The 24307-nt window shown below is 39.5% G+C and overlaps 1 protein-coding gene across 4 annotated transcripts in view; it reads left to right on the top strand.

Moving 5' to 3' along the window:
- znf704 (zinc finger protein 704) overlaps window positions 1–22949 on the top strand; it is an 80090-nt gene extending 57141 nt beyond the window's left edge. For 2 of the 4 annotated variants that reach the window (XM_065290849.2, XM_065290847.2), the window contains exons 6-9: window positions 10403–10661; window positions 12211–12321; window positions 12705–12802; window positions 16367–22949. In XM_065290849.2, the coding sequence (XP_065146921.1) occupies window positions 10403–10661; window positions 12211–12321; window positions 12705–12802; window positions 16367–16481 (583 nt within the window). In that variant the 3' untranslated portion in view covers window positions 16482–22949. The remainder of the gene's footprint in view (window positions 1–10402; window positions 10662–12210; window positions 12322–12704; window positions 12803–16366) is intronic. The other 2 variants (XM_065290848.2, XM_065290850.2) reach the window with 2 other exon arrangements.
- The last annotated feature ends 1358 nt before the right edge of the window (window positions 22950–24307 follow it).

Raw genomic sequence — 24307 nt, 5'->3', positions numbered from 1 at the left:
ATGAGAGATTTTCAGCGTTGGGTGGCAGCGAGAGGTCTGTGTTCATGTCGGCACCTTGCTCGCAGAGTGAGAATACGCGAAGAGTGTGTGACAGCTCTCCGTCAGTGGAGAGATCCCAGTCTACTCCGGACGGGGGTTCCCTTGGGGGGCGTGTCACTAAGGAAAGTAGTGACAACGGATGCATCCCTTTCAGGCTGGGGGGCTGTTTTTCAGGGCAGATCGGTGAACGGTCGCTGGACGCCTCGGCTTTGCGAACTTCACATAAATATGTTGGAGTTGATGGCAGTCTTCCTGGCACTAAAACATTTTCTTCCATTTTTGGAAGGCTTTCATGTTCTGGTCAGGACAGACAATACGACAGTGGTGGCTTACATCAATCGCCAGGGGGGAACGCGATCATTACAGCTTCACAATCTAGCGCGCAAACTGATTGTATGGAGCGCTGCGCACTTCAGCTCGCTGCGCGCGACGCACGTACCGGGAGTCCTCAACAGGGGGGCGGATCTCCTGTCCAGGGGCAACCCGTTATACGGAGATTGGGTGCTCCACCCTCAGGTGATGGATCAGATTTGGGGGATTTACGGCAGAGCTGCCGTAGATCTCTTCGCCTCGCGGGAAAACGCAAAGTGTCCGCTGTATTTCTCTCTCAGGGACGAAAATGCGCCTTTGGGTGTGGATGCGCTAGCGCACCCGTGGCCGAACGTGTTGCTATACGCTTTCCCACCTCTGAGTCTAATTTCTCCCACCCTAGAAAGAGTAAGAGAAAACGCATTATCCCTTCTTCTGATAGCCCCTCATTGGCCGGGGAGACCATGGCTGGCGGAGATTGTTCAGCTCCTCCAGGGAGAGCCCTGGCCGCTTCCGTTACGCCGGGACCTGCTGTCACAAGCGGGGGGGCAAATTTTTCACCCACAGCCGGAACGAGTCAATCTTTGGGTCTGGCACGTGAAAGGTTAAATCTAAACGCAATCGGGCTCCCGCAAGAGGTTATTAACACTATACAAAGCGCTAGAGCCCCTTCGACACGCTCACTCTATGACCTTAAGTGGCGTGTGTTTGAGGACTGGTGTACGAGTAAAGGAGTTATTCCTTTTCTATGCGCGGTGAAAGATGTTCTATGCTTCTTACAAAGCTTAATGAATGGTGGTAGAGCGTTTTCTACTATTAAAGTTTACTTGGCGGCTATTTCGGCTTGTCATGTAGGCTTTGAGGGAGTTTCGGTGGGGCGGCACCCTCTTATATGCCGTTTCATGAAGGGAGTGAGACGTTTGAGACCAGTATCTAAACATCTGGTCCCATCTTGGGACTTGTCCATGGTCCTTAACGCCCTAACTCGAGCTCCTTTTGAACCTTTAGAGAGTGTAGATATTAAAATCCTATCTCTAAAAACGGTTTTACTACTGGCTTTAGTCTCGGCTAAGCGAGTAGGTGAATTACATGCCTTGTCGGTTCATCGGACGTGTTTGAATTTTAGTCTTGATCACAGCAAGGCTACACTGCTGCCTAACCCAGCTTTCGTTCCCAAAGTCAGCGATTCAGCCTATAATTGCTCTGCTTTGGAGTTGCGTGCCTTTTACCCCCCTCCTTTTTCTTCGGAGGAGGAGAAAAAATTGCACACTTTATGTCCTGTGCGAGCGTTACGCTATTATGTTAATAGGACACGATCCTTCAGAAAGAATGATCAATTGTTCGTTTCCTGGGCCAACCAATGTAAGGGTAAGCCGATCTCCTCTCAACGTCTTTCCCATTGGATGGTAGAGGCGATTGAATTGGCCTATACATCTACAGGTCTTCATTCCCCGGCGGGCTTAAGAGCTCACTCCACAAGAGGTATGGCTACCTCTTGGGCGTTGTTTAAGGGGATTTCGGTAGGAGATATTTGCGCAGCGGCAAGCTGGGCTTCCCCTCATACATTTATCAGATTTTACCGTCTGGATGTCACTGCGCCGTCTGTGGCTCATGCAGTTCTAAATGTTGGCTCTGGGGAGAGTTAAAGGTTGTCTTTGGTTCTTGCCACGTCTGTTCGGCGGCTTCGGAAAGTATGCGTTTCGGGAGTTGGCCATATCATTCCCATAGTGAGATACCGAGCGATTGTTTGAAAGAGAACATTAGGTTACTTGCGTAACCCCGGTTCTCTGAGAACAGAGCGAGGTATCTCACCAAACTTCCCTACTCGCATCACACGGGGGAAGAGCATGCTTAGAATGCCGTTCTCAGGTATCACAGCTATATATATAGGAAGGGGGTGGATACTTCGTTTTGAGCTGTGATTGGTCTGTCCTTCGGACAGACGTGGTGTAATTGGTGCTTCCATAGTCTGTCACGCCTGGGGGCGTTTCCCATAGTGAGATACCTCGCTCTGTTCTCAGAGAACCGGGGTTACGCAAGTAACCTAATGTTACACAAGTAAGTATGGTGGCACAAAAAAAAACATGGAGATTTTAATCGGATAAAAAATGCGAACTATATTGTAATAGCGGAAGAGCACTTAGGGGCCAGTCACACCAAAAGCGTTTATGGCAGTTGCAGGCACCTTTTTTGAATGATATTCTATGGGCAGGGAGCGTTTGCGCGCTGTTTATGCGTGCTGAGCGCCTTGCGGTTTTTGCCGCCGGCCGCAGCACGCGCCTTTGAAGGAACGCTGAGAGAAGCACCCAACGTCATTCGCGTCTTTCCATTGTCCAATCGAATATAGTTGCTTTGAAGAACCGGACTCCACTCGCTCACTCTCTCCTGCTTGTTTGTGCACCTCTCATCCTCAAACAAGGTCAGAGCAAGCGTCCTCTTTATAAAGTTTCTGCTAATATGACAGTTAACAGCAAAAGAGCGCTTATGCTTCAATATTTATTTGACAAGACAGCTGACTCGGTGGTTGCTTAGCAATATAAAAAGCCGTGTCGCGCCTTGCGTTTCGAAGCGTTAAAAGCGCGGTTGGTGTGATTAGCCCCTTACTGTAGTTTGCAGTATTTCGACCTCAGGCGCAGCACTAGCGTAGCCAGGATTCACAATGTGGGTGCGCCCAGAGAAAATCAGGTAGGCCTAGCCGAAAACGCATCTGTTATCAAAATATACAATCATACAACTACACCAGCTTCAAAATATCACCGTTTAATAAGAACAAAAGCCTGTATGGGCCCAATTTTAACAATCTAAGCGCAATGTGCAATAAACCAATAAGAGTCTCATCTCTCATCCCCTTTAAAAGCCAGTTGCGCTGGTGCCATCCCGATTCCCTATTTTGGCAGAATTTGTAAACTAAAAAACTAAGAAGACCACCAGTTTTAGATTGATATTAAAAAATTGCGTTGTTTTTATTTGTAATGAATTGTTATTTTTTGGTGTTAAAACCTTTATAAGTCGTTTTCTTTCAGTCATGGAAATAAAAATAGCAGGCTTTTAATTGCTGTAAATGTATGGATAGCCCAGATGATCAGTGTTATCTCAAAGAATATTTTACAAACATACAAGAAAAGCTTTGTACTTTAAAAATATTTTAAATAGTAATTTTTTTTGTATTTAAACCTTTAAAAGTCATTTTTTTTTCAGTCATGGAAGTAAAAATAGCAGGCTTTTAACTGTTGTAAATGTATGGACAGCTTACATGATCAGTGTAACCTCAAAGAATAATTAACAAATATGCAAGAAAAGGTTTGTACTGTAAAAATAGTTTATTTGTAACAAACAGGAGATAAAGAATTTACAAATGTGCAGTTTCAGCACTAGAACAGCGCTGTGGGTGTTTTGAAATTTAAGCATTTATCCACAGGTGGAAAGTCATCATAAATAATAAATCTGTGGGATAGCATTAAAAAAATCTAAATAAATGCATTATTTGCATTTGTTTAAAGCAAAACATTTAATTACTTACCAGGCTACATGTGAAGCAGCTCTTTACGCCTTCTAACGTCTCATAATCGGTCCTCATTTATGTCCAAGACAATCAATAATAATCTTTTATATTTTAATCCTTTGATTTTTCATATTTTAAACGTTTGTGTGCTGCTGCGCATCCATATGTGTGATAAGCCAATGCGCGTTGTCGTCCCGTTTATAGGCGCATTACTAATGCGCTCATTAAATAACAGAAACAATATTGCTCCATTGACTTTAGAGCAGGTTTTATTTGGTGAGTGGCGTGGGCTATTTTTTTTTGCCTCAAAATAGCAACGTACCAACAATGCGCCTGAACACAACTCGATTTCAGACCAGAAGGCTCATGGGTGCAAAATTGGGCGCAAATGTTATCTTGAAAGACTTTTCTTTTTTTAGCTGCTAAACCAACACCTCATGTTCAGAATCCTCAACGGTAAATGTTAAAGGGTGCACCATATTATGAAGGTATATTTGGTGCAAAACAACTGCACACCTGTGACAGTGGAATTTGTATTTGTAGAGATTATCCACACATGTGTATCAGTAAACTTGAAGTCACAGAGGAAGAGATGCAAACTTGTAGATTTTTTTTCTTTCCCTCAAATACAACACAACAGTTACACATTCACAAATCCTTCAGTGCAGCTGCACAAATCCCATTTTACAAATCACAGATTAAGAAACTCACAAGTTCACATCTTTTGCTACAATTGATGCAGTAAATATGGTGCATAACCTACTTGAACGCCTGCATCAAATAATGTGAAGTCACATACAAATTTTGTACATTTGCAAAATCAGTTTGTGCATCTGTGCGATGAGACTTGCATGTGTGTACAATTTTTTTTTCACAAATATTTTTTTATTTTTTTAATATTTTCTAGCCCAAACACAAGTACATAAATACAACTGCTTGAATCTGCTGCTACGAGTTTCAAATACTCTCTTTCATGTGCTCTCTCTTCTGCACCAAATATTTCGAGATAAATGGTGCGAAAGTGATTTGTATACCTGTAGGCTTTGGCGAGCACTGTTCAGCACTGCCCACCAGGTGGCGCCCCTGACACTCACTGAAGCAGAGTTTATTAATTACCACCAATGTTTCAGCAAAGTAAATCGCCTTTATCAAGGTATTATTTTCACCAAGTGGAGAACAATATAAATGGGAGTGCTAATTATACACAGATGAAGGTAATTACATACAATATTCCAATGATTCATTAGTAAACAAAATATAAGTTCCATAAATCTCAAACCATCAATATAAGTAGATTAAAAAATACAAGCAGCAAATACACACATAGGCCTACATTTAAATAAGATACCAAATGATGTAAGTCCCATTCATTTTTAATATCATAATACCTATAAAAACAACCCAAATCAAAATCTACTTTTAAACCATGTGTGCCAATGTTCACATTTAATATACCTAAAAGGCCTTCTGTCTAAGTAAAAATTGGTCAAACTCACCTCACCTTCTAGATCAGTGGCGGCGTTTCACGAAAACCTAGGGTATGGCAAAAATTCTTCGTACAAGAAGGCCATTCAAATAACGAATCTATGAAACCACATTATATCCATATGTGTACATACTCCACCAACCTGTATAAAATCATACTATGATTGCACGGATGTACACTTACTGAAAACAATGCAGAAGCAATAAATGAAAAACAAAAATAGAAATCATGGTTGTTTAAAATGCTTTTTAAATGTTGTCATTCTTAACTAAGTACAACTCCAGCAACAGATAAACTAAAACAAGATAATATCAAAACAAAACATACTGTAACCTCCCTTCACAAATCTTGTCATGACAGCCGCCAATAAACACTTATAAAAACACAATAAAGACTTAATGTGATAGAGCACACGTAGTTAACCCAGCCAGCTAACCAACTATGACTTAAATACTAAATAAAACTCTTAGTAAAACAGGGCTAAATGCAAAAACAAGTCTTACCTTTTGTTGTCGTGCAGTTTTTATTTCACAAGTCGCCATATTCAAAAACGCGCGCAAATACAATTCACTTCGACTGCGCTACAATTTCCCAGTGTAAGAGAACATGTTTATTTATCCACAGAGAACAAATCATTTTACTTCTGGAATAATGTATGCAATATGCATTGCGCGAGTGTGGGGGAGAACCGTGAGTCTGTTTCAATGTTAAAACAAAAAAAGGAGTTTACTTGCGAAAATAAAGATTACAACAGCAGCAGTCATCATGAGACCTCCTGCACAATTCAAGCTGCGCTGCAACAACGACAGGTTGATGACATCAAAGTACCGCGAGGGTGAGGCGAGAAATCATCGGAAGAGTTTGCTTTTGAACCGCTCTCGCGGCACGTTGATGTCATCCACATGTCGGTTCCTGTATTATAGCATAAAGTCGAGCACACGCGTAAATTATCCATATTAGTGATTTACCAATGTTCAGATATGTTCTACTGAAAATATTTAACATTATTTTTAATGAGCTTCATTATAGCCTGTTGATTTCTGGTGTTTTGTCTGAATGCTAGGGTATGGCAACTGCCATACCCTGCCATACGCAAACGCCGCCCCTGTTCTAGATGGAAATTCCCTCTCAATTCCTATATACAATAATGAAGTAATAGGATGATTAAGTTCAACAAAATGCAGTGCTGATGCCAGGTTCATATTTCTGCATATTATTGCACTCTGATGTTTTGTGATGTGTGTTTTATACTCTCTATTTGTTTTTCCTACATATGATTTACCACAGTGACATGTTATCAAATAAATAAGCTTGTATTTGTTTGGGGGTGAATCCCAAAGATATTTCCATATCATTAAGATTCTTAATAAAATCATTTGGTCCCTTATATATTATTTTTAGACTTTATATATTACATTTGACCTTAAGGAAGACTTTTCTTCAATGTTAACGGATGATAACTGTCACAGGAAGGCAAGACATGGCAAGATGAGTGGATCCAAATTCAGTTTTTAAGTGTATTACATCCAAAAAAAGGTACAGGAGCACAGGCAAGAATACGAACAGTAACACATGACAGGAAACAACCAACATAAAACAACGGCTGACAAACAGGCAATCAACAGGCAGGGTAATTAAACGTGACAAGAACCAATGACAGAACAGAAACAATTAATTACTATGGAAACAGATGGGCAGTGGGTGGAGTATGAATTAATGTCCATGGCAACAAAAAAGGGGGCGGGGCAACAAAGAAACAAGAGGGAAATAGGGCAGACACAGACAGGACTCTTGACCTTGGCCGTACCCACCATTGAGGTCCGGACTGTTTTAGTGAGTATCATAGTAAACTACTGATTATGCCGTAATATGTCTTCCGAATGTAAACATTTTATTACATTCTGTCTTAAAGTCTAAAAAACATTACCTGTTGAAGTCATTAAAGTTACTTAAATAACAAAAGAAGAGAAAATAACTCACTGGTCCTGACTGTAACTTCATAAAAAAAGATTAATCCATATTTAATTTTAAATAAATATCTTTTTTTGCCAACAATCCTTAATGCTGAGCTCTGCTCTTTGAAGTAAGTTGGTTTATTATTGGTTTATTATGCAAGTTCAGCCTTGCATTATGTTTGTATCTTACAGTTAGTATAATGCATGTAAGGAATTCAGGGCAAGAAGAATATTTATCTAATATGGGGTAATGTGAAGTATTATAATAATTACATATCGTTTTCTTTCATGGGATATGGACCCCCTAAAGTAGCCTTGGCCACCCCATTTATAAAATTCTAGTTCTGCCACTGCAATATTGATGTTGTATTTCAGCATATTAAGTGTATAATAAGTGTGTGCATTTGTGAATGAATTTAATAAACAAATTCTTGATAGCCTTTGGTTAATTCACTAAACTGATCATATTCAGTTAGCCTATGTTTACTTAACTGACAGTGCCCAGGATGGTAACATAATTATTTCAATGTCTTACTAATAAACAACACAAGTCTTGCGCATACTGACATGGTTTGAAATCTATAGTTATTCGATTCTTTGGTTTTCTGATGTGTTATAATTCATATATGTAGAGCAGAGAAATAAGATTTTTTTTCCTGGCGTGCATGCCCTAAAAAATACATATGGACCTCGGTATTTATAAAATCCTGCGTACGGCCCTGCTCACGACAATAATAATCCACTCTCAATAGTGTATTACGAGCTGTAGGTTTTTTAATCGGATCCCTATATAAACAATTACGAGCTATCCACAAGTCTAAAAAGCTGATTTGATTTGGGTTAGCATCCAAAGTAAATGTTAAGAAATCAGAACAACTGTTTAGATAATAATAAAAAGAATTTAGTTGTTCAGTAACCCGATTCAAAAAGACAGAAATAATCATCCAAATTAGTATATAAGAAGAAAAAGCATGATTTAAATACACATATTTTTCTTCAAAAAAAGGTTATTTTGCAAAAGAAATCACAAACGTTCTTTCCATGGCCCCACCTCCTGTTTGAATTAAAAATTAGTCTGAAAAATAAAATAATTTGTTTTATGATATTAAAAATGAATGGGACTTACATCATTTGGTATCTCATATTTGGTATTTTTTAATCTACTTATATTGATGGTTTGAAATTTATGGAACTTATATTTTGTTTACTAATGAATCATTGGAGTATTGTATGTAATTACCTTCATGTGTGTATAATTAGCACTCCCATTTATATTGTTCTCCACTTGGTGAAAATAATACCTTGATAAAGGCGATTTACTTTGCTGAAACATTGGTGGTAATTAATAAACTCTGCTTCAGTGAGTGTCGGGCGCCACCTGGTGGGCAGTGCTGAACAGTGCTCGCCAAAGCCTACAGGTATACAAATCACTTTCGCACCATTTATCTCGAGATATTTGGTGCAGAAGAGAGAGCACATGAAAAAGAGTATTTGAAACTCGTAGCAGCAGATTCAAGCAGTTGTATTTATGTACTTGTGTTTGGGCTAGAAAATATTTTAAAAAATAAAAAAATATTTGTGAAAAATAAATTGTACACACATGCAAGTCTCATCGCACAGATGCACAAACTGATTTGCGAATGTACAAAATTTGTGTGTGACTTCACATATTTTGATGCAGGCGTTCAAGTAGGTTATGCACCATATTTACTGCATCAATTGTAGCAAAAAACGTGAGCTTGTGAGTTTCTTAATCTGTGATTTGTAAAATGGGATTTGTGCAGCTGCACTGAAGGATTTGTGAATGTGTAACTGTTGTGTTGTATTTGAGGGAAAGAAAAAAATCTACAAGTTTGCATCTCGTCCTCTGCGACTTCAAGTTTACTGATACACATGTGTGGATAATCTCTACAAATACAAATTCCACTGTCACAGGTGTGCAGTTGTTTTGCACCAAATATACCTTCATACACCATCAAGCTGTAATAAAGTCTTCACATTGAAGGTCTTCGACTAAGGCAATGAAGCAGCGCCAGCTCTCGTTATTCCGTACATGTCAGCCTTAAACTGCGTGTTCATTTCTATGATGTGGGGAGGGGCGGGGAGGTTGTTCGAAATGCGCTATTTATTGCACTACTATTTACAAAATGAACTTGTTCCTTATCATAATAGCAAACAATAGTTAAAAAAAATGATTTACTTTATAGGTCAAGTATAGTAATAATTGCAACATAATTTACTCATTAGGTTAACTAATAGGCCTTACTGGATAGGCAGGTGGGTCTTGGCCCACCCATAGCTACGCTACTGGGGCGCAGTAATATTGCCAGATGTTTGCGCGAGAGGAGGAGCAGTCAGGAGTGATGATGTTACTGCGCGCCGAGGTCGAAGTGCTGCAAACTAAGCGTTCTTCCGCCATACAGCATACTTCTCAATTTATAAATTTTTGAATCTCATTTTTTGACTTTTTTGACAAACTATACAGTTCGTTCTGAATGCTTATATCTTCTAAATGCGAAAATGTCAGCGTTTGGACCATTCCAGTTTCTATATATCCTTTCACATTTCATGGGGACTGTCACTGTTTACATGCCTTGCGTTGTAGTAATAGACTTTGGTTGTTCGTTTATACAGACAGACACTATTCCCAATGTGTGAACACAATATTTCCACACTGTAAGCATGCGGCTGTCAGTGCTAAACTGTGTGAACAGGGCTACGGTAAAAGGACATTGCTCACGGGGGAGCAAGGCGGCAATGTGTGCATTGTGTCAGAAGGGAGGCCTGCCGGCTTTGATTTCGAGAGATAAGAGACTGCAAGCTGCTACATTTTCGGTGTGTGAAAACAGCAGACTATTGCCTGAAGGATTATTATCACAGTCACACTATCACTGCTGACAGACGAGATCAAAAGATGGTGAAGGAATATTTATGTGACTCTGTGTTTAAAGTCTAATTAAACAGTGCAAGTGTCAGTACTGCTGGGAAGGGGTTTTGAGGATATATTGTTGTTTCTTTGAACGGGCAAGAGAAACGGACAGTATTGGATATATCTTAAAATATTAAATTAGGAGTCAGTGATAGTAATGTGGTACATTGTGTTCTCTTTAGGCGTAATTGTGAGTCCGAGTGCAGTGATGGTGAGGAGGATTTCTACTATACAGAAATTAAGCTGAACACCGACTCTGTGGCGGACGGTTTGAGCAGTCTGTCTCCTGTGTCCCCGTCTGTGCTGTCCTCTCCACCAGCTCTGGACCAGAGATCACCGGACAGCACCAACGGCCTGAAGAACGAGAACAACCCCAGCACCCCTCTCAGTCGCTCTGCTCCCAGTGCACTCTACCTAGTGCACACAGACCACGCCTACCAGGTACCGCCCATCTGATAATAATGAGTTGCTTGTGGACATTTAAGAACTATATATTGTTCTTTTATCTGTGCCAACATCCACTGTGTCTTCCTAAGTTACAGTAAAACATTTGAGATCATTCAAGCCCCCATATGACTGACCTGAGTTTATTCTGTAGGTCACGCTGTACAAACCAGCATGAGTAACATACATCAGATGTGCCAACTTAGATCAACTTATTAGCATATATATTCCCTTGGTATCAAAACGCACTGTCTTTGTGCTGCTAATGCAATGCTATATCAGTTGAGCTACATGAACATGTTATCATAATAAAACTAAAATCACAAGAAAGCCCATGCTGGGTCAACTCAAAACAAAACACAATAGTGATACGCTAATGACAGCATTACTCATACACAGCTAGTTCACTGAACCCTATCTGTTATTAAGTAAGTTAGGAGTGTCGCTCTTACTGTATGTTTAAAACTAAAGTCTAACCCCCCCGCTTGAGCCCATAGAGCAGGGTTTGTCGACTGGTGGCCCGTGGGCCAAATGCGGTCCTACAATCATCTTCATCCAGCCCACCGGTTATCTTTATCTGATTTAAAATCAGCATGGTAACTTTCCGCCTTTACACTGTACAAATGATGGTCGATAAACCGAAAGGAGAGTTGGAAAGGGACTGCGTGAGGTGCTAACCATCTGCTTTCTGATCCAATTTGGGCTTTGAATGCATAAAAAAAAACTTGTGCGACTACACCGCATGTGACACGCCGACCGGAAGTGATGTATTTCAGTGTGTTTCAATTAAAACACTGTGTGCAAGTTGAGAATTATTCATCCCTTTTTGTTTAACTTTATCAGTAACACTTAAAGACTTGAATGAGCTTCTCTCCCATGTTGACACAGATTTACGAATTAAACTGATATTTAATTCAACTGCCACTAGGGGGCGAACTCAGACAGTCGTGTCTGAATGAAGCGTACAATTGAAAGGCGGTTTAGCCTATATATCTTTAAAATATAAAAAAAAAAACATGAAGTACAATTTTATGCATTAGGAAAATATATGTTGTGAATACTTGAAATGTAACAATTTATGAAATGTAAACATATATAAACAAAATAAGTTTAAGAGCTTTGCATTACAGATAGTGCTAAACAAAAATACATGTGTTGTTGATTATTTACACTTGCACTTTTTTGTGCAATATTCATAGTTGAACTATTAAAATTTGGCTCTTGCAGTGTTAAACTGCAATTAGTTTTCAATAATTAAAAAGCAAAATACTGGATACAAGATGTGTGCATCTTTTTTTTTTTAAAAAGGCATCTTTTTTAATATATGACCTATAACAAAAACGAACAAAAACAACAAGTTTTAAAATATATAATAATAATATATATAATAGGTAAAAGTAAAAATATATATAAAAATAGGGGTAAAAGTTTGGCCTGCATCATATTTACAATTTTAAAATCTGTCCCTCGAAGGACAGTAGTTGAAGCCCATGCCATAGAGAGACTTTAGACTAGTGTGATTATACACAATCCTGTCACTCCACAGGCCACAGCCCCAGTCACCATCCCCTCCACCAACTCCACCGGCTTTACACCATCCAGCAGCAGTTTCAGTATCTCCTGGCAGTCCCCACCCGTCACATTCACTGGCACCTCCGTGAGTAAACACACACACAGACACACAATCCTGTGCTGCGTACTCTACATCAACACACACGCACAACACTTATCATGGCCTGAATTATTGCACTGAGCCCCTACGAACCCACAAAATCATACAGTTGTTTTTACTATACAGCTTGATACCGAGAGCTGTTAGGTTGCTCATGTCGTGTGTAGGCATATGAATGAAGTTTTTTGTGCTTCTACAAACACACAGAAATGTGAGCCTCTTCCATCACCCACACTCATGCATCTCAGTGATCACACCATGCCAGCCACAGACAGATGTGTGAAAAAATAAACGTATAGAAAGTAGCAAAGCTTAACATGCATTTAAAAAAAACATGTTTGACTGTGTTTGATTTCTGTGGACTACAGGCTTCACCCACTCACAGCCGGACTCAGGGCTTTGGTGAGCAACGCTCTCAGACCATTGCAGTGATCTCATCTCCACCCAGAGCCGCAGGTTCCCTCAGGTACATACCTGTGCACCTGCACATTTATATTTGAACTCTTTCACCGCCAGCGTTTTTAAAAAAAGTTGCCAGCCAGCGCCAGCGTTTTTCATGATTTTCACAAAAGTTTAATGTCTTCCAGAAAATGTTCTTCTTTAAATATATAAACAAACAATATACCAAATGAAAGAACAGACCCTCTGCTTTCAAACAAAAAAAAAACGTTTCATCCTACCTTCAGTGGTTCTTTTGCAATCAGCTTTTGAATATGGGTAGGTTTCTGCAAAAACACCACATTTTGAGCAAAAAGCAGAGATAATTCCATTTTTGTGACGGACTTTTCATAGAGATCCCATTCAGAGCGATCTTTAAAACAGACACGGACATGCAGCCGCTTGCCATAGGGCAATACTTCCGGGTTTAAAAAGTTGCGGAAGGGCGCCACCTAGTGGATCATTTTATTATTGCGGAAAGACGGAAAAACTCGTCATTGGCGGGGAAGCGTTTTCTCTTGATTGATGAGATATCTCGTCAATGGCGGGGAAAGAGTTAAGATGCATTTATATTTTACTCCAGAAGACATACATAATATTTAAAAGTGTATAGATTAAAATGGCTACATGTAATTTGAAGAAGTGCTGGTAAATGCAAGAGATGTGACACCTATAAAGTAACATACTTGTTGTCTGGTTGCACTTCATAAAATGTGTGAGTAATGTGGGAAAAGTATAGTTAACTGTGAGTCCTCTTGCTCTTTTCCGAGTTGGTATGATGCGAGAAGGAGTGGGTTATACCAGTATTGTAGAATGACTTTAACTGATTTAACTAGCTGTGGAATAGTGCTGCACAATTAATCGAATCGCAATCGCGATGTCAGCCTGTGCGACTATATGACAGCAAAATGTTGCGATTATATTAAATCAAGAAATGTGTGGACCTGATAACACAACCTTTCTGATAACAGTTTGATGATTTTCCTTGCCGCTTAAGAAAAACAAACAAAAAAGGCAGTACACGTGTGGCGTGCTTCGTCACTTGTGTGTGCGCAGTGCAGAAATACCAAAGCAAAGATGGATGCAAAGGAGACTGACAGTGATTTGGTTGCCAAAAAAACTCTTATGTCTGTTATATGGCAGTATTTTGGATTTAGGATTACTGATACTGAGCAGAGAGCGGTATTGTGCAAGATTGCAAAATTAAAGTTGCTACATCACGTGGCAATACGAAAACATTTCTAGTTTTACAAATACACGTTTTAGCATTATCACTAAACGGTGTGTGCATTTTCCTTAAAACCCATCAAGTTGACTCATGATACCATTTATTACAACCGCAACTGCACATCGCAATATTAGCATCAATGGGAAAAATCACCCAAATCGTGCAGCCCTACTGTGGAATAAATAAAGTCACTTAATTTTCTTGTATTAGGTTTGCTTTGTTTTTTACACGTATACTAATTTGATATAGTTATTAAAAATAAATAAATACTACTTTTGATAGATCTTTTACACTTATACACGCATGCCCAGTGTGTGTGTCAATGGTCATGTATCATGTGTTTACAGTGGAGTATAGTAGTCTAGAGATCTTTTCTGAAACATCAGTAAAGCCGAGGATGGTTTTCATGTTTAAACGCCACTTAAAAAGAAAGTCCTCGAAAGTAAACAGGACCTAGCACTCGCCAAGCGTGAGTATGCACATCTCTAATGGGTGTTTAACTAAATGTGGCGCTGTACAGATTGATGGTGTGACACATGAAGGTATTTTAATGTCATACTCCGATTGGTCTGTGCGGAGCTGCCATGTGAAGTCAAACTCCACTAAAATGGAAGCATGACTCACGATGCATTTTAATGATGATGCATTACAAAGAGACTGAATTGTTTGTGATACTATTGTCAGTGAAATAGGAATAGAAAGTAAGTAAGTGAAAGACAAATATTAACCTTACAGCTTTTAATAATATCTAATACAAATACAATGGTTTGTCTTTTCAAGTTAGTTTATGGACATTAAGTAATGTTTGAACTTAATATTGTTTAGGTTAAAGGGGACACATCATGAAAATCTGACTTTTTCATGTTTAAGTGCTATAATTGGGTCCCCAGTGCTTCTATCAATCTAGAAAATGTGAAAAAGATCAACCCAGTTACTTAGTTTTGGGAAACCATTCTCTGCAAGCATGTTAAAAAATAGCTAAAAATGGCTCCCCTTGTGATGTCAGAAGGGGATTTTATTATAATAATACCACCCCTTAATCCAACCACGGCACTGCCATTTAGGGGCTGTTTACACTTGGTATTTAGATGTGTTTTCATCGATCGGATCACAAGTGGACGAGAGAGACATATTACGTTTACACCTGGTATTTAAATTCGTCTCTTTTGTCCACTTTCGACCGCTTCTGTCCTGAATACTGTGAGGGGACGGTCCGTGAGACGGTGGGCGAGTCTCTCTGCTGTCATTCAAACGCGAGCGGGAGTAATTATGAGTTTATATGGATGCAAACTAATATTATGTCGGAGTCCACTGCTTGTTTAGCAAGTAAACATGCTGCACAGAGTTTTGTACGTGTGTATGTAAGAGCTTTCTCTGAATTTTCAGCGCAATTGATGAATTAGGATCGCGCAACTTTCACGCTTTCAAAACGAAACTACAGAGAACACACGCAGTAGTTTTATCAATGAAAGGCTAAAAATAGCGCTGTTCACCGTATGTTCACGCCAGAAGTGAAAAAAGACGTAAAACTTGTGTTTAATACCTCAGATTAGATAAATGGGCGGAGAGAAGGCGGTCGCATGTGGCTGTTCGAACACATTCAACCACATATGCGTTCCGCAACTCCAAAACGTTCCGATCGAAAGTGGTTTCGACTACCTCTGGATGTGGTTGAAAGTGGTCGAAAGTGGACGCTTTCAAAACATTTTAAACACCGTTTACACCTGGCATTAACGTCGTCCACTTGTGATCCGATCGACGAAAACGCATGTTAATAAACAGCCTCTAAATGCAGAGATCAGCTCATTTGCATTTTAAAGGACACACCCAAAAAACGGCACATATTTGCTCACACCTTCAAAGTGGCAATTTTAACATGTTATAATAAATTATCTATATAGTATTTTGAGACTTCACAAATGATCTATGGGGACACCAAAAATTTATTTGACGTCTTAAAAACGATTGTGAAATTCTCCTTCAAAAGGAGAATTATTAAGTGTAGATGTAGTTTGACCAAAACCAGTACAGTGCAGTTAGTTTTCTCAAGTCATCGACCACTGGCATGTGTGGTAATGAGTGAGTTTTAGGCCCTATGTAGATGAAACATTTGTGACCCATCACGGAAACCAGGGACACAAGTCGGCAGCACAAGTTTCGAGATGTACTCCACATAGATTGTAAATTGGGCTTTTAATCCATATAAAACACAAGTCCTCTCATCACTTCTGTTTTAATGCATATGCATATTGCAGCATCTGTGTACTAAAAACATTAAATGGATGCACATGAATGAGTCTTACTGTGTAGGATCTCGTATGTTGTACAATATTTGTAAAATCCTTCTTGTCTCTTTCTGTGCAGTAGGAAGTCGCGAGGCGAGGGGAAGAAATGTCGTAAAGTCTATGGCATGGAGAACAGGGACATGTGGTGCACGGCCTGCCGCTGGAAGAAAGCCTGCCAGAGATTTGTTGACTGAAACAGCTGTGATAGCTGAGACGTATTAACAGGGTGGGCTTCTCGTGCATGCGTACCATAATAAAAATTAAAAGCTTTCCTTCTCTTTGTTACTGACCACAGTCCCACCCTGCTTTATCTTAAACCCAAATGAAGCCGGAGGTCAAACCTCTCTTGAACCAACAGTCCCTCTCTCTCTTTCTTTATGAAGTTTCTCTTGGAGACGTGATGCGAAAAAAATGAAAAACTTGTCTCTTTTGTTCGTGAAATACTGCTTATAAAGCATTCCAGTCAATGCCTGGAGGACCAACCTCTGTCCGAGGTCTTTTCAAAGAGTACAAAACTCTCTCGGAGACTTTGAGAGCACTATGAAACCGAATAGAAAAATTTCTATGTGTACATTTTTCTCCTACCCATTTTATTTAAGGTTAAGGGTCGGACAGCCTAAAAATCCTGCTTCTCTGTCTCTTCAAGAATGTAACACCACAGGGATTTGTTTTAGGATTTGTAAGGTTGAGTGGACGTCTCCCCTGAGTGGGAATTCATCAATGCAAAAAATGAAGGTATGGCAAGCAAAATGGATCGAAAAAGACTTTCAGCCGCCACTTTCGGTCGTGCCGTCACAAGCAATTACATCTACGATGGAGGGATTTTATATCTCTGCTTTTATATCAACAGGACGCTTCTTTCAGGGATGTGAAAGCAAAACCAGCAGTTAGATTTAACAGCCGAGGGTTTTTGTCACAGGAATATATCTTCTTGCTACCAAAAAGGTTTTTTTTTAACGTGCCAATTTTTTGCTTCATGTATAACTGACGTTATTGCATTTATTGAACTTCATCGGCACATCAGACTCTTCCGGCGGAGAAGCAAACTCATTCATAAGCGAGCCATACGTGAGCTCACGGGTTCACGCTGCAGTCTGCTGCCTAAATATGAGTCGACCGACTACAGAAACTCTGCCAAACGCTTCGTTTACCTCCTGTAGGTGAAGAGATCTTCCTCACCTTTGATTTTGACCTCAACGGCTCAAGTAGGAAGGAATAAAAACAGCAGATGCCACGTCATCGGCCAGACAAGCTGAAAATCGCATCTTTTTGTTATTTGTCTGTGGTTTTGTGTAACGGGACGGCTCACTGGTCACATAAGGATGGGCATCTTTTGGTCAGAATGTTTTCACGGCTTCGGTTTGATCCCAGAACAGATCCGAAAGGAATTACGGCAGCTCGCTCTTCAGTTTTCTGGCTCTGATACAGTAAATTATAATGGCTCAGTTTCTGTTTTGTCATCCCATGATTCTACTTGCACTTGATATGTTTATAAAGATTTATAGTCATGGTTGCTCCAAAGCTAAAAGTGACGCTTCCAACAACTTGTGTTTAATTGTTAACTAGTCCGAGAGCATTTTTATGATGAAATGATATATCACAACCTTTATGCATTATGCAGTTATTAAAGCTGAGGTGTGTAATTCATCTTCAACAAATCCAACTACGAAAATAATGACAGGATTTCTCTCCATCTGGCAAACAAACCAGATAGTCCCAAACCAAATTTACATCACCGTTGCCACATTAGGATGCTGGGTCAATGAGTGCAATGTTTCGATAGCATCACTGTGTTTACTCTTTTTATAGAAATGAAACTTCAAAATAACTCTGAATATTAAAGTGATTAAACTATTACACACTTCAGCTTTGCATCAGAAGACATTTTATGTGTGAAAACTGCCATTGGTCTTCTATGCTAAAAATCCACAAACCACACGCTTCATGTTTATACACCATCAATAACAAGACTAAGCTAAGGTCAAACCCCACACCAGCACCCAAAACGTTTGTAATCTTCCACCAGAGATAAAGGGATGTGTTTTCGGATGATCAGCTGCCGCCTCCCTTCATTCCCTTCCTGGTGCTACCACAGCTTGTGAGATATCTCGTGGCGTTTTGGGTAAAAGCTGATGAACCTTCCTACAGTTTACACTTGGGTGTCCATTCTGGGAAACTTATTCCATCACGTTTCCATGTGTGGAAATTGAAGTAATTTTTGGGATCAAGTATCGGGTGCTATTGGAATAACCCAGAATATCTTTTTTTCTATATGCTCTTGCCTCTGAGTTGGCGATTTTACCGTAAATACGTGTGATTACAGTAGCGACCGTTTGAGTAATGATATCACCATTGTGTTACCATGGTGCTCACCATATCTATTGGCTGTAGTTTTATTAGCTGGCGGCATCTTTACATCACGGGCTGCCATTTTTCTTCTCGTTTTATATAACATGAAAATATAAGGCGCGTATCAAGCTACAGCATGAATATGTTCGCCACGCTTATTGAATTATATCGCCAACTTTCTTCCACTGGTTAAATGATATATAACTTACCTACAGTGCTTATGTAAGCCACCTGGTTAACACTATATAGAAGTAGTGCTGAATGCTCATGAATACCAGCTTTGGTCAAGGTCGCATAGTTAGGCAGTACTGAATACACCGAGATTAACTGTTAGCTGTCAGTAGTCTCTTCTGGTTCTGTGTTAACATACAGTATAGGCCATAACCAAGATATTACTTCTTATATTACTCAACGTCTAACTGTATTAACTGTTAAGGTAAAGGTGAACTTGTGTACAGATTCTGGAGAACAGAACAAAGATGTTTCCCCGTTGGACACCAGGATAGAGATGTATTTCTTGACATTTAAAGACAAAAAACTCTCGCCATCTGTTGTTCTCATGCAGCGATGTAAAGAAAATTGGAAGGGGTATTGATCAGAGACACGTATCTGTGCAGATGTGTTGGTCGATAGGTCCCAACACGAGGCTGAACATTTACTGCCTTTACATCGAGCGAGAGTCCTTCATGTAACTGCCAGATGGCAGATGGACCACTCGCTAGTCGTCTTATGTAACTGTGTGTAGTTGTGTCCGTTTGTGCATCCAGCCATAAACAGCAAGCGGGAAGGACATTGACGGTGCGGAAAAAATGTTACGTCTGCAGATAAGACTCGACGAGTGGAAACGTCAAGATTTTGTTGTATTTTATTTGTTATTCATCTAAACAAGAACTTGGTCTCTATCAGAGAGCTTTTAATCACGGCTGTCATCATCACTGTGTCTTGTAAAAGGCACGCCGGTGTTGACTGCATTCTGCAATGCATACTTACAACAAAACAGCTGGCGGGTCCCGGTAGCGCGTGGTCAGGGCCAGAGAAGGGACCTGAAATGCTTTTGTTGTTTATCCGTGGAGGGGGGGAATCTCTCCAAACTTTTTCAGGAATGTATTTGTATGAGGAATACCGGAGTTTGACTGTGCCTTGGTGAGGTCTGATGCTGTGCACAGAGATGCACAGAAAAAGCAAAGGAATGTTTTCGGTGTCGGCTTGTCTGAGTTCATTTCGTCGGAGTTAAGGCGTTTTTTACTTTCGGCAGATATAAGGTCTAGCGTTCGCTTCTTAAGGGAAGGCGGTGGGCGTCTTTTTTCCCAGTTGTCCTTCCTAAACGACTTTCAGCTACAATTGTGTAGTTGTTTTTCTCTGTCGTTTTCATCTCCGGGTTTGGGGAAGCTTTTATTCAAAATGATTACGGCTGAGTTTTTAAAGAAACTTTTTCTTACAAGATAGTTAAACAGTGAGATCATTCATTATTCTCAGAGACTAAAACTTCAGCCTAACAGAACAGATCAAGAATGAAAGCTAAAAATCTTGCTGTTATAAATTACTAGCTTGGTCCTAACCGCAGACAGCAGATAACTCCGGGCCGGATCCGCACCGGACCTACGCCGAAATCAACAGCTCCGGTGCGGATCCGTCCCGGATTCGTCTGATGTCTCCAAGTTTATGAAATCACCTCCAATGGGTTTCAGGAAAAAAATATAATGGACACGTTAGCTTTGTTTCTAAACCTAGCATGCTATGTTTTGCTCGTTGTTGAAAGATTGGAAGATATCTTGAACAGGGCGCTCTAGGCTGATCAGATATATAAACTTAAAGTAGGATTTGTTAATGTCAAGGTCTATTGGAATCAGTTCTACATTTCAGGATGTTTACAATTGTACATTTTGGTTAGGATTTTGCAAGCTGTCTATGTAAAGGGCAACACAGCATGCTATGGTTTTTCAACAGAGCTGTCGATTAGATACGATTATACGTTTGTTTAATCTGGCACGAGACGGTTGTGCTCATCGCTCTGAATGGATTATCTCACTGCTGATCGTTGTCAATCAAAAACCATGTTAACCTCAAGAACTCAAAGACTGTCGCACTGGATTTTTACACTTTTTCAAGTATTTGCTGATCTAAGTGTATTTTTTAATACTGCATGTGCATGCCGATGGAAAAAAAGAAAAAATAGATGAATTTCTGAATGTCGTTGGTGATGTTTTATCCGTGTAAACCGACACAGGGCAGGTAGGCTGCTGTTACTATATGACTTGCAAAAACCTTCATCCTGACTTCCGTTCATTTCTAACATCCAGTTTCAGCATTGGGAATAGTCTTACATTTAATAGTGTGGATTCTGACGCAAAGGTCTTTTTTTCCTCATGGGTTTTCACCACTTTCTGAACCGATACGACTTTCTTTTAAAAAAGTCATGCGAGTGGTATAGCTGAAGCGATCCGGATGACTCGAGTATGAATGTACAGAGGTTAGCACACGAGTCTTGAGTCATTTTATGGTCCCATTTTCAGTCATAACAGCTTGTGTGCTTTGACTAAATCAAAAAGAAAGTCAACAGGGGTTTAGACTGACATGAGGTTGGGAACAACTGAACTTTTTGTGTGCACTGTTTCTTTAAGAGAGAGCTAAGAAAGCCAAAAGTGTGTGTGGTTTCTTTTAGACTTGCTCTATACTTAGCATCATGTGCACACATCCGTTGATTTTATAGACCGTTGCGCAGGGTCGACCGCCCTAAAAACAAACACATGCTGATGATAATAGGAACAGCGTCTGACCTCGGTAGCAGATGATATTGGCATAATAACAAAGCATAAGACTAAATGGAGGGACCTGTTGAACTGAAGGACCAATACAAGTCAGTCCAGACTGTGCTTTTTTAACGTTTTTTTTTTTTTTTTTTGACATTCCTGGTTTGAGAAATATGTTTTCTGATGTCGAGTGAGGACGTCTGATGCGTCAAGAGAAACTCAGGATGTCTTCATCTTTGCATGCCGCTGCTAGCAGACGCAGCAGTTAAGTTGTGAAGCCATAAAAGAAAAGAGGTGTTTGGGTGACCCATGCCATTTACCAAAATAATAACGTCCCCAAATTCCACATATATCATTTGACCATTGAGCAATGTTTAGAGTATATTACTGTGTTTTATTCATTATTGCACATTGATGTATTTCAAAGCTGTTGATGGAAGAAGGTACCCGTTTATGCCAATGTGAAGGACAAACTCTTGTAGATAGAGCAAGTTAAAAACTATATTACAGATTTCAAGGGGATATCTGCTCTCAAATCATGTTGCAAATACACATGTTTAATATTACACGATTTACTTGCCACTGGCATTAGCACAAAAATCCAAAGATTTTTCAAATTCGACATCTAACATGACAGGAAAGAGCAAGACATTTAATTTTGGCCAATTTGTGAGATGGCACTGTGAAAAATTAAACCCCACAAGTTTCTATTTTTAGCACGTAGATGTCTTTGTCATTGCTTGTAATCCCAGCGCGGTTTAACCTCTGTATCGCATCCCTCAAACCTTTCTTCAACATCAACCCATTATAATGCAATGAAGAAAGATTTCAGGAGCAGATTTTTGTGGTGTTGTATTGCTGCTGAAAGCTTGTAACCGGCAACACTTGACTCTTAATGAAATGAAAGAAATGTAGCCCTGTTGTTAAACGGTGTCAAGCATCAGCAGAGATGAGGGCCTTAATTAAAAGATATTTTCAAGGCTTTATGCCACTATAGTTTGTCGTCGTGTCTGGTCTGTTCACTCGGATACAATTATGCAATTTTATGCTTTAGTGTACAGGCTCATATGGCAACATATATAAATCATAGTAAGATTGAAAGAAGTTATTTTTACACCATGCATTTACTGTGCACACACTTGTCTTGACTGTGGAGCGTAGAGGGAGCTGAAATGATATGACATTATCTTATACTGCAATACATTAACTGAAAGCACTTGGCTATGTGTATATTTGTGTCTTACCACGTTTATCTAATTGCACCGTTTTGTTCCCTTTATTTCATTTTTTTTTCTCAAAAAGATTTTCATCTCCTAAGGGAGGAAACACTCGGTGACTGTTATTCTTCTTCTTCTTCTTATCTCCCTTACTGGCTGTATTAGTTTTTACTCTGAGCTGTGTGTAAATAGAAACTGCCATTGTAATTGTGCTACAGTGACAATGTTTGGTGCTTGTCAGTGCCGCTGTTGTTTATATTGGTGTGAAACCTTTCTAAGGTGCCTGTGTTACTATGAGCTCCTGGTTTATTGTCACAGAAAAATAAAGTTTTTCGGCAGCTGTTTACTATACAGTGTGTGTGTATGTGTGTGGTTGTTTCTGAAATAGCCATGTAATGTTTAGATGAACAAGGCTTGATTATAATAGTTTGCAGGCAGAATATCTAAACCTGATAAACAGCCTTGGGCTATAAACTGTGTTGAGAAACATGAAAAATTAAAAGCTTTCAAGGTTTTTTGATAGCTTGCAGACACAAAAGTTACTGAAAGGTGATGCCATTTGAATAATCGGTTTAACCATCACAAAAAACATTTGTACAACATAGTGTGCCGTCTCATTGGAAGTCAAAGACTTAATAAACACACTGATTGGTTTCCCGGACAGATATTAGGCCAGGATTAGGACTTTGTTTAATTAGGAAATATAACTACTTTTAACAAACATGCCTTACTAAAAACATTACGGGGTGGTTTCCCAGACAGGGATTAGACTAGTCCTAGACTAAAATGAATGTAAGAGCTGTCCAAACTGAAAACAACTTGCACTGACATATCTTATAATACATCAGTGCCCTGTGTTTTGCCTCAAAATGCACAACAGTAATGTTTGAAGTACGGCATGTTTGTTAAAACTAGTTATATTTTAAACTAATCCCTGTCTGGGAAACCACCCCTACTTGTGTGCATTTTGAAGCAAAACAAAGGGCACTGATATTTTCCAGCTATGTCAGTGCAAGATTTTTTTCTTCAGTTTTGACAGCTCTTATATTTATTTAAGTCTAGGACTAATCTAATCCTTGTTCAGGAAACCGCCCCTAAATAGGAAATAAAATTATTTGGAGAAACGGATCTACAAGGAAACTTGCAATAAAGCGTTCTGCAAAACATTTCATTTTTACATTTATCCACACTATCCCGACATTTTAACTAGGGATGCACCGATACTGGTATCGGGTATCGGCCTTGATACCACACTTTCTAAAGTACTTGTACTTGTTAAAAGTCCCCTGATACGAGGGATCGATACCACGGTCTGAGAAATGTCTATGTTTGAGCGGCGTGTAAGGGGTTATTGCCTCTTGTGTTATCCAAAGAGGCAGAGTTTACAACAAACTGGAAAACTAGTCCCTTGTTTTTTTGTTAAATTATATGACTAAAGCTGTTACCTGTAAATTAAAATCATGTTTTTTATTAAGTACTCGGTATCGGCAAGTACTGAAATGCAAGTACTCGTACTCATATTTCAAAAAAAGTAGTATCGGTGCATCCCTAATTTTAACTATAGCCTATGATAAATGTACATTTCATGCATCATATAATTTGTCAAACCATTAGTCATACAGTAGACCAAATTATACAACAGTTCTTTCTGGTTCTCGAATCTGATTGGCTAAGAGCTATGCGATATTGTGCTGATAACGGCAC

The sequence above is a fragment of the Paramisgurnus dabryanus genome, chromosome 19 (assembly GCF_030506205.2).
Source record: "Paramisgurnus dabryanus chromosome 19, PD_genome_1.1, whole genome shotgun sequence".
In the NCBI taxonomy this organism is placed as follows: domain Eukaryota; kingdom Metazoa; phylum Chordata; class Actinopteri; order Cypriniformes; family Cobitidae; genus Paramisgurnus; species Paramisgurnus dabryanus.
This window is presented reverse-complemented; position numbering and strand designations above follow the sequence as displayed.